Source organism: Phaseolus vulgaris, chromosome 10 (genome assembly GCF_000499845.2).
Source record: "Phaseolus vulgaris cultivar G19833 chromosome 10, P. vulgaris v2.0, whole genome shotgun sequence".
NCBI lineage: Eukaryota > Viridiplantae > Streptophyta > Magnoliopsida > Fabales > Fabaceae > Phaseolus > Phaseolus vulgaris.
In genome coordinates this window covers 27,399,247-27,410,878 of record NC_023750.2, presented here as the reverse complement: position 1 = coordinate 27,410,878, position 11,632 = coordinate 27,399,247, and the positions used below count along the sequence as shown (strand labels likewise).

At 35.3% G+C, this 11,632-nt stretch overlaps 1 protein-coding gene across 1 annotated transcript; it reads right to left on the bottom strand.

The window, feature by feature from the left end:
- Positions 1–1,628: 1,628 nt before the first annotated feature.
- Positions 1,629–11,092, bottom strand: LOC137819459 (spindle and kinetochore-associated protein 1 homolog). The gene is made up of 9 exons (XM_068623312.1): positions 10,854–11,092; positions 10,632–10,756; positions 6,259–6,371; positions 6,057–6,138; positions 5,598–5,665; positions 5,229–5,334; positions 5,111–5,140; positions 4,865–4,978; positions 1,629–1,933 (listed from the first exon to the last, which is right to left on the bottom strand). Exons 1-9 carry the CDS (start codon positions 10,987–10,989, stop codon positions 1,856–1,858), a joined length of 852 nt encoding a protein of 283 aa, XP_068479413.1. The 5' UTR covers positions 10,990–11,092; the 3' UTR covers positions 1,629–1,855.
- Between the last annotated feature and the right edge of the window lie 540 nt (positions 11,093–11,632).

Genomic DNA, 11,632 nt, shown 5'->3' with positions numbered 1-11,632 from the left:
TTTTCAAATTTTATATATAAAATAATTGCAAGAATTATATATCACGAATTATATATACATGATGATGAAAATGTAAGTTAATGTGATTATTTCTAAAATTAAACAATAAGTAGTGATATTGGTATTATTATAAAATATTAACAAATACTATATTAATTATTTTATTTTTAAAACTTGGCTCGCCAATTATTTGTTCAGACTCCTCTCCACTTGTCAACATCACTAACAAAAGTTTTTTCAACCCTTTTGGTTGCTTCTGTTTTATAGTGTATTTAATTGAGTATATTATTTAAACACTGAAATCTGAAATATTTAAAACCTTATATACTTATCCCCATTCTACTTAATATATATATATATATATATATATATATATATATATATATTCATATACATTATCTATTTATTAAATGCATGAAGTCACAAAGCCATTCCTAGAGAAACAGGCTAACACGCATAAAGTACGAGCGTTAGGTATTTTCTCGTGGGGTCCATTTAATTGTACTACTACTTATGTACCTTGCAAACTTCAAAAAATCTCAAGATTTTTTACAAACATACAAGTCACGTCTCTTTCTTTCTTGAACACTTAACCCATGTGAAAATCACTTCAATACCATGTGTAACTTTTTATGAATGTTATACCAAGTATTACAAAGAAACGACACTAGACTAAGACATATTTGAAAAAAATTATTCCTTAATTAAAATTAAAAATATAGAAAAGTTATATAAAAGAATTCTATAAATTAATTTTGAATTACGGATAACCTAATTTTATAAAAAAAAGTGTTCAAATATACGAGGATAGTTATCTTCTTTTCACCTATTTTTTCTTTACTTTCCTGATTACCCAAGCCCAAGAGAAACTCAAATCAAAATAACCTCAAACCAATTGATAGTTAAAGTGTAGTTGCAATGAGAAACTTCTAAAAATTCCATTGAGGAAGAAAAAATGTATTGTTTACAAGAAAAACCCTAGACCTTATCAGCATCCATTACACCACTAAGATATCATTCCTAAGAAATAATATCTAATAACAATGAGATCCCCCTCAAAGCATCTCCGAAAGATGTCAATTAACACAGAGACATCATACAACTTAGAACATGCTCTGCTTTCATACTAAATAGTATGAAATATTTTTATGTTTAAAATTCTCGTGAAACTATATTGTTCCAGAAACTTTCATTAAAAATAACTTAAACCCTAAACCTAAACCTTAATAAAAAAATTAAATTTAACTCAATCTTATAAAATTAACTTATAATATTAAATTATAATGTTAACTACTACACATATCACCAAGATCACGAAGGCTAAATGATTTATAGAAATTCTCTCTATCTGTAAGAACATGATGAATGTGTAGAGGGAGAAAAAGGAAAAACTAAACTGTTCGAGCCGTGTGTGATGTAAATTGTTGTTGAAACAGAATTAATCTCAAAAGAATAGAGATTTCATTCACAACTAGTTACAGCTTTCACATGAGATGCATAATGCATTATTCAGGTTGGCAAAGTCCTTTCTTTTTCTATTATATATCTATAGTCGGACATTTGCTTTATTCGAAGTGACAAGAGGTGATGAAATTGTACTGGGTGTTTAGGTTGTTCAGTAAACAAGCTAACAAGAAGTCTTCATGCTGTTGTATCACAATTCACCGAATTTTTTTTCCATGTTCATAAACTAATAATGCACAAATGATAGCATACATTTTATCACTGCTCAGAACTATACACGTCCACAGATAAAAAGTAAAAGGAAATTGAGTGCTCTACATTAATATTCCAAATGACTCTTTACACCTTTTACTTTGTACTTACACATGAAACACTGAGATAACCAGGCCTTTTAGTGGGGCTTCTGTAGAATGATGACCCGGTTGTGTCCAATACGAGTCTCGTTGATTCGACCAAGGTGACGAAGAACCTGCAGAAAGCCAAAGGAGACGTGAAATTTCTTCAGGGTAGCAAGAAGCAAATTATCTGGAGAAATTGCAGACTAAATATTCCATGAAGGACTTTTCTTCGGTTATCTCTCATCCGGTTTCTAATAGGATTGCGTCAAAAAATATCGAGAAACATTCCCTGGGGGATAATGGCATAACTACGTTAAGATTTCACCACATTTGCTTCGCCACTGTCTACTGCGACCATATTAAGCCTTCGTATATTGCCTCATAATGATATCAGCATTGATCAAGCATAAAAGAAACAACCAATTTACATCTCATGTTTTAGGAAGAGGTAAAACTGGCCATACACTCAACTTGATGTCTTCAATCCTTGACATAAAATGCAAATGGGAAAAACTCATGCTACAATCATTAAATTAATTGCTTAACTCAAAGATCTTTAGTGACATTAGGAACAATCATAATCATTTAAAAATTAGATTATTTGGAAATTGGAAGCCAAATTAAGAGCAGAATCGTGAAACTTTAGAGCAGAGCAGCATTAAGCACAATGTTTCGTTAAATCAGGGGTGACGAGCGCTAAAAGAAAGAAGACATCCACAAACAGTGGGTTAAATTGTATACATTGTTCACTTCACACTGAACAGGTGGCAAAGTGATAATAAAATACATGTACAATATGGTGCGTTACGGTATGTTGGTAGCTAGGGTTGAAATTGCATTCATAAGAATAGCCATTCTCATGGTCCTGACTCCTGAGAGTTGTTTCTTTCAGCAACTGAAGTTTAAAAGGCATGGACGGCAGGGTTCATTGGCTAGTTTTATAGTGTAATAATTCAGATATTAGGGTTAGTGGGCTAGTGTTTTAGAGCTGTTCTTTTGAGCAACTAAAGTTGAAAAGGTATCAACTGCAGGGTTCATAGGTTACAGTTTATAATCATTCACGTATAAGCAGCATGAAGATCCACAACTAACAAGACCACAAAATAACTTTTTTGGTGCTTATTATGGTTCAGTCCCTTAGATCTAGTTAAAGGACCCTGAATAGTGAAGTTTGGTTGCAAAATATCAGATTTTTTATTCTGACTTCTTCCTTTGTGTCCTAATTTGCTAGCAAAGTTTTGGGCTGATTACTAAGAGTAAGCACTTAAGAATTTTCTCAGCAATTGTGTTGAAAATGAAGCTTTGAGGTCTCCAAATCCATGAAGACAGCTTGAAGACTTTGTTGCTATGTTTAGGGTTTAGTTCTAGGTTGTTTAGAATTTGCTAGATCCACTCTTAATCAAATTCACAACTGAATCAATCTAGTTTTAAAAAGAAAAATATTTTTCAAAGTTAAGCGAAAAACAACCTGTTGATTTCTCGTTTTAATCAGTTGTTTTTTCCTCCGCCTGTGTGAAGGGTTTTTGAATTGTTTTGGTTTTGGTTGGCTTAACTGTCAAATCAATTCAACCGATTAAATCGACATTTCAACCGGTTGATTTTTTAATTTCTTAACAGCTTTTCATAAATCTGTTATATATGTTTCCAGTTATTTACAAACTGTTTGTTTTGGCTCATGTTTAACTAATTAAAACAGTTAGTTTGATGAGGTATAAAGCTAGGATTACCCTTCCTATTTCAAGTGAGAAAAAAAAAAGTGATTCATATACATTTTGTGAAAGTTTGGATTTAAGAAAGCAAGATAGCCTTGGGTTGTGCTTTGGTTAAAAAGTGAATTAGGAGCAACTATTATTTCCTGTAATCAAGTATAATCTATTTCATATTCTCTTATAATCTGTGTATCTGTAAAGTCAGAGGGTTGTTCTGACTGTGTGTAAGAAGTCAAGGAGTGGTGTGTGTTCTTGAAGGGTTCAAGATCATCACTCTTGGTGTGTATAGCTTGTAATCTAGGGTTGAATACATAGTGAATTCTCAGTGGTTTCTAAGGACTGGATGTAGCTCAGGTGTTAAGTGATCCAGTATAAACATTCTGTGTGAATCTCTCAATACTTATACTCTTTAAACTGCTTTAAATTTGTTTTCATAAACTACTGATAAAAACAACCGATTGTTTCATAAAAACAACAAGTTGTTTTTTGCATCAAGCTTAAAAACAGTTTTATATTTGGCTGGACAAATTTTCCATTGATTAATTCTTCATAACTTTTCACTCTACCTTCAATACTTGCGAAAATCTTTCAAAAACAATTCACCCCTCTTGTTTTAGCCCTATAATTCTAACAAATTGTACATAACAACATTCTATTCTAGTTTTAGTAAATTAGTTATAATATGTTTTCTGAAATAACTGCCCTATACTGCAGAAATAGCCAGGGTAGAAACTACCCATCCTAAAATAAAAGTTACAGAATTATTCAAACACAAGATACCACCATAACCAACAGGTGACAAAAACCTACAAAGATCATATTATTCATCATATAATACAGAGCATAATAGTTGACACAGATACTTTAAAATCGGTTGTTCCTTTCCTTCGCTCATAAACCTTGTCAAAAGTCCCACTTTAGCAACCAAATTTGGTTGATCAGAAACCATATCAGTGATCTCTGACAAAGCCATGATGAAAACCACACAGTATATATCTCATCTTGTTAGGGAAGATGTGGGGCAGAATAAATTTTTGCATAGTGAATAAGCAATGACAAACTTCTGAACTACAAGACCTAATTATATCTATATTCTTTATCTTTACAGTATAGTCTTGGCTAGAAAGAGGAGCCTCTCCTTTGGTTATCCTTCAACCATTCCACATTATGAACAGGTGAAAGGGTGAAGGCAGAAATGACAATGTGCTTGGTCATCCAGCATGATTACATTACATCAGTTTAGAACTTCAAATATTCTTGATTATCCAATTTAAAATATCATATAATTTGAAATGTAATTCAAGAGAAAGTTCAAATTCACCAAAATAACATGTTTGAGAAAAGAATACTCACTGTCAGGATTGCTTTTCCAGTGTTGTCAAGTTTCAGCGATGGTCCTTTTATGTCAGCTTCAAGAAAAAAGTGTTTTCCCTTAATCCCTTCCATGGTCGCAATATCTCTTATTTCCTGCATTGTTAAGACAACTGAGAACCTTTTTCTTTTGGCATAAACTGATAAATAGATAACTTAAAAATGTATGACCAAAGGGATATAATTCCTTGTGAAAATAATTCAAATGAAATGAAAGATTGCACTCACCAGGGCTTTTTCCCAAAGATTTTCCGCCAACTTCAAGAACAAAAGAGAAAAATTTGTCAAGACAAAGGTAAACTGTAGCAAGTATAATTTACAATCAAACAAAAAATTGTGCTTTTACCTTCTTTTTTGGGGCTACGATAAGTTGAGAATTAGCTTCAGCATAAGACACCATATCATTGATTGCTGCATTCACCTTCTCTAGTGTAAGCCTGCCTCTCATATATCTGTAAAATCAGACCTGATGTCAGATAATGAAGTAGGCATAAATCATGGATAGGAAAGTGCATGCTTCTTAATCAAAAATCCAGTCATTGACTAAGTCAGCATGTTTGAGATATTTCAATGACAAACTGCTGACAATTCATGTTTTGTTGACAATTCATCGTCACGTCATCAGGTGTGTTAGACATATATATGATCTAGCCGAATTCTGATTGTTAATTTACAGAGAAATATTTAATCAATGAAAGTATACGTAGTTACTTACGATGACAAAGAATCTAACTCACTTCCAGCAACATACCACGTTGGTGGAGAGCCACGACCTTTTTTCTCCTGAAAAGTAAAACAAAAGAAAATGTAAACCATAACTATACACTGTATCTAGTAATGACAAGAAAATGAGATGGATTCAGCAAAGCCAGGGCAACAAATTCTCGAGTAGGAGCCAGTAAAACAGATTGAAAAGAAGAAAAGAAACAAAACAAAATTACATGAAATGCAAGGTAATAGAAAAGTCATAAACAATCAACAACTAGTGCTGATTTAAATATTTCAGAAGGGTTAGGATAAGGAGGATTGGTGCTACCAGAGAAAGCCTAAGTGAGCCTAATCCAGGTATTTAAAACAAGAAAGCGGTAGCATATATCAATAAAATAGCTAGTGAGGTGCAAACAGGTAAAAAATATGTAGGCTTTGTATCTTGAAAGTCTAAAATCTCACTTACCTTAGGTACTGCAGCAGGCTCCTCATCAAGTTTCAAGGACTCAAATGATCCAGAGTCTTGTCCCGAAAATTCAGGAAACAAACTGCAGAACAGCACTGACAACAATTAGGTATCAGTTCAAACAAAGATAATATCGTCTCAAATTTCATTACACCAAAGCACATAACAGATTAAAATATATATATATATATATATATATTACCATCTACTAGTTTCTAAGTGTGCCACTGTCACTCTATCAGCCATTTGGTAGGGAACATGAAGAGACATATTCTGCAGTTTCTTTTGCTGTCGCAGTGATGCATCAATTAGTTTCTGCAATAAGGCCAACAGACATATTCAAGGGTCATCAATTGAAAATAATAGTTTAATCACCCAGTCAGTACATTGTAAACAATCTATAATAGGGGCAAACAGCAAGGCTATAACAAATACAATAATTTGGTTACTTCTTTCCAAAGCATAAGGTTTAATTTTGTTAATGGTCGACAACTGCCATTGCATGTAGGGTAAATACTCAAAGAATGTTTCTTTTCATTAAACTTCCCCATTCTGATCTCCAAGCATATCTCATCGAGAGACTTGGTCCATTGAAATAAATGCAAGAAGCACAGGAGCATTTGAACGATGTTATTTGGAAATATGAAAGTTCTTTAAGACTTCTCTGTAAACTCATTTAGCGTAGTTCATAAACTTCACAATCAAACTAATGAATAAGCTCTCATTTGATAAAAGCTTACTAACTTTTCCTGATGTTATTTAGACTTGTGAAAATAGTTTATATCTCGCATAAAAACCTTAGTTGTGATTTCAAGAAACTTCATAGACCCTGTTAGGATAAAACTTCTCATAAGCAATTGTAAGAGAAGAAAATATGAAGGCAAAATGAATTAACTTTTTTCTCAAAAATTAAAATAAGCATATTCAAAAATTAAAATCAGCTTTATGAAAGTTGAATAAAAGACATCTCTATAAATCAATTGTACATAAGTTAATTTTAAGTTACACAAATTTAATTCATTTTGAATTCTTATTCCTACAAAGTGTTTGATGAAAAATTTAATTCATTTTTTTTCTTCCTGTGGTTACTGAATAAATTATCCAAAAATGGCTCATTCTCATTTTTAACCTTTTTCACCAAGCTTCCATCAAATGTTAATGATATTAGCGATCACATGAAACGAGCATGCCGAATAACCATTTAATTAAAATATTTACCCAAATGCGCCTATACAATTTTCCACTAGTACAAAAGATGTAGCATACGCTTGAAATAAAACCCACAACGAATCAAGTATTGATTAGTTATATAAAGGAAAAATGTATTTTAGTGTCCAATTCTTTATATTAAACGTGCTCACTATATCAGTACTTTCATATTGACAAGTTTGATCCTCAAACTTTGAAAAATATATGAATTTAGTCTATCCTAGTTTTAAAAAAAACGATGAATTCTTACTGAGACTGCTCTCTTTTAAATATCACAACCAAATTTATCAATATGAAGGTATACAACCCTTAACTACAATTGACAGAAGGTATCATGACTAATTTGTTCTTCAGAAAGGAAAGAAAAATAAGACAAAAAAATTAAATAAGTTAAAATAGGATTATGTTAAACTAATTTGTAAAAAAATCATATAATTTCTCTAAATTATAATTCTTAACATCTAGAAAAAACTAACTTGAACTTATAAAAAATAAAATATTTTACTTTTTCTTATTTATATATTCTAGTCAAGGTTAGCAGGCATAAATGTACAAAGCAATGTCGTTACATATTACTCGAAGATTTTGAATTGTACTCAAATGGGAGTCCCGTTCAAGTATTTGGGTTTGGAAGTGGGAGGAAATCCAAGAAAGAAGCAGTTCTGGGAACCAGTATTAGACAAGCTAAAAGCAAGACTCAGTGTGTGGAAAGGAAGGTTATTATCCATGGCAGGGAGAATCTGCCTTATTAATTCTGTTCTTACTGCTCTTCCGCTGTTCTACTTATCTATGTTCAAAGCACCGTCCTCGATTTGTAAAAAGATTATAAGCATTCAATCGAGATTTTTGTGGGGATGGGGGAAGGTAAATAAACCTATTGCCTGGGTCAGCTGGAAAGACGTTTGTAAAGCAAAGGAGGAGGGAGGGTTAGGATGTAGGGACATAAGAAGATTCAATCAAGCTCTTCTAGCCAAATTGAGGTGGAGATGTATATCGGAAGAGACTGGGAGGTGGAAGCAGATTTTGGACTCCAAGTATATTCTGGGGCATGAAAGTGGCCATACACCCCTCAAATTCCAATCATGGTGGTGGAGAGATTTATTGAAAATATTTAAGGAGGGAGGAGGTAAAGGGTCGTTTCAAGCAGAGTTAGGATGGGAGCTAGGTTGTGGTGACAAAGCTTATTTCTGGGAGGAAAGATGGTTTGGTAGGAAGGATTTAAAGACTTTGTTCCCACGGCTATTCTCCCTGTCCATGAATAAGGGACAAAAAGTAGGCGAGGTTGGTGAATGGAGTAATTCGGTGTGGAGGTGGAGGCTAAGGTGGAGACGTGATAGATTTGTATGGGAGTCAGATCTGGAACAGGAGCTTGTCTTGCTTTTGTCCAGGGTCAATATGAAATACAATGTTTCGGATATTCAGGTGTGGGGGAAGGAAGAACCAGGGCAGTTCTCCGTGACGTCTTAGAGGTAATCAGTCCGAGGTGTATGAACTCTTGTGGAAGGCTAAGGCTTTTCCAAATGCAGTTGTGACAGCGTGGAGGGTGTTGTTGGACAAACTTCCTACGAGAGTGAACTTAAACAGGAGAGGGGTGCAGTTAAGCTCCATGGAGTGTCCCCTATGCCAGCAGGAGGAGGAGTCGGCTCAACATCTCTTCATGGAGTGTTGTCACGCTCAAAGAGTGTGGTCTATGTGTTTCCGGTGGTTAGATATCTCCTTTGTCCAGCAGAATGACCTGTGGTCACACTTCCTTAGCTTCCACATGTTCCAAGTCAGTAACAACCAAAATCTGATTTGGAAAGGAGTATGGGTAGCTGTTGTCAGATGCATATGGGATCAAAGGAACCTGATCATCTTCAAGCAAGGGGTAGTAGACGCGGAGGAGATTTTCCAAAAGGTGCAACTTAAGACTTGGATGTGGATGAAACATAAGATGCAATCCTTTAATCACTCCTTCGTAGAATGGGTTCTCAACCCAAATATCTGCCTAAAAATCTGTAAGTAGGAAGGTGGTTGCATAAAATCGAGATGGAGTAGTGATAAGAAGAGTCTCTGGATGATGCTGTCTCGCTTGCATAAGATTATGTTCGTAAGGGAGGGGGTTGGTGCTCCAGTACCTAAGGGTGCAGTAGCTTGGAAGCAACATATGCTCAATTTGGAAAATTGGAGGCTTGGAGGTGCGGGTTAGTGTAGAGGTGGGGCGTGTGTTAGCAGCAAACTGAGGTTCTGTCGCAGCTGCTATCTGGTTGAGCGGGTGTATATCAATCTTCCAAGGGAAGTCGGCTGTACGAGGGTCTGGGTAGGAAGGGCATAGTGTGCACTCGGTTGTGGCAGGGGTGGCGGAGGACGCAGGAAAATACGTTCATACAGGTCAAGCGTAGTGACCTCTTCTAAGCGAGAGGCGACCAGTGACATCTTCTAAGCGAGAGGCGACCAGTGACATCTTCTAAGCTTAGTGACCTCTTGCATGGTTGTCATGATCGCCGGTTGATGAAGCGGTGTTCTCCATTCAACATGATCGCCGATCGAAGAAGAGTCGTTCTCCATAAGTGTGTAATCGGAGGTTGCTGAAGTTATACAAGGTCATCATAATCAGCGATCTCCATGTGTAGTCGGTGGTCGCCATAAGTATTGGAGGTTGTTGAAGTTATACAGGGTCAATATGATCGCCGGTTATGTGTTGTTGGAGGTTGCTGAAGCTATACAAGGTCAATATGATCGCCGGTCGATGAAACGGCGATCACCAAGTGCTTAGTCGGTGGTCGTCGTAGGTATGTAAAGGTCAACATGATCGCTGGTTGTGTGTAGTCGGAGGGTGTAGAAGCTATACAAGGTCAACATGATCGCCGGTATGAAACGGCGATCTCCATGTGTGTAGTCGCCGTAAGTAAGTAAAGGTCACCGTAAGTAAGTAAAGGTCACCATGATCGCCTTGATGAAGCGGCGTTATGTCAAAAAGATCGTCGATCGATGAAACGGCGTTACCCATAGGTGTAGTCGGTGGTCGCCGATGTTGGTTATTTTTAGGAAATCCACTTCTGGATAATGTATATGGGTTGGGATACCCCGGAAGTATCTCCTTTAATTTTATTTATTCATTACTGATAAAAAAAAAATATATATATATATATATATATTCTAGTTCTTTAGAGATAAAGTTTGTCCCAACCCAATCTTACCGTATCTAAGAGTGTTACTCTTTTTTTTTTCTAAAAGAATAGCTAAAATTATAAAAGCAAAAAATCTTCTAATTTGAATTTAGGTGCCAATGATAAAAGAAGCTACTAATTCAAAAGAAAAATAAATAAATATGAACAGCACTCATTGAAAACAAAAAAGAAAAAAAAGATTGTGTGATGAGAATGCCTTGGTTTTGGGAATGGCTTGCGTCTCTTCGCGCAACCGGTCCTTGATGGCCTTCACCTGAAGTTCCATCGCGCTCACCGCCGCATCCACCGCCAACAGATCCGCGATGCTGCTCGCAGGGTACACTGCAAATTCGTATGCGAACAAAACTCTTTGGTTTATAGAAACAGAAATAGGAATAATAATATTATGAAGGTTTGAAATGAATCGATGGAAACTCACTGTTTCGTGCAATGACAAGCTCCTGAAGCTGCGTTATTCGAGCGTTGAAGGAAGACATCAAGGAATCCAACGATGCCCCAGCTTTGTTCCCGTTCATCTCTCTCTCTCTCAAATCGAACTCTGCAAAGTGAGTCATTGAATGAGCGAAACGAATCGTTTTGTTTTGATTTGGGAGTTTCGATTTGAAAGAGACTGCAGTATTTGAAATGCTATATCATTTGGGCGGCAATCTTTCGAGTTGCGTATTTATAACTTCTTTTTCGTTTTTATATGCTATGTATGGGTACCTTGGGGAAATGCTAAATGCACTCCCTTCAAACTAAATGGACCTCCTTTTATGACACCAGTTTTCAGAAATTACAGGTGAAAAGACAAAAATACCGTAAAAAAAAGGGATACATATTAAATTACATTCTGGACCCCCTTCTCTACTAGCTAAATTTTTCTAGATGTTAAGAAGTGGGTTTTAAGTCTAATTCAACCCCATAAAACCGGCTCATGAAATGAGATATATGTTATGGGTGGTTCGATAACGGCCCGATAGCGGGTGGTATGATAAGCCCAACAAATACTCGCTAGAATTGGTTCGAAATAGTTATGATACATATTAAGAAGTAGAACTCAACCCCATAAAACTGGCTCATGAGGTGAGGTTTGCATCCACTTATATATAATGAAATGTCCTAATCTCTAGTCGATGTGGGATCTCCAACACTGGAATATATTATTTTCAATTCCATATTTTTTTATTCAGAATGAGATTTTGATTTTTGTTTTCA

Coding starts and splice junctions, on each gene's coding strand:
- LOC137819459 (XM_068623312.1), bottom strand. CDS start 10,989: ATGACTCACTTTGCAGAGTTCGATTTGAGAGAGAGAGAGATGAACGGG. Junction 5,666..6,056: donor AGCCTGCTGCAGTACCTAAG/GTAAGTGAGATT, acceptor TTTACTTTTCAG/GAGAAAAAAGGTCGTGGCTC. Junction 5,141..5,228: donor TCGTAGCCCCAAAAAAGAAG/GTAAAAGCACAA, acceptor TTGTTCTTGAAG/TTGGCGGAAAATCTTTGGGA.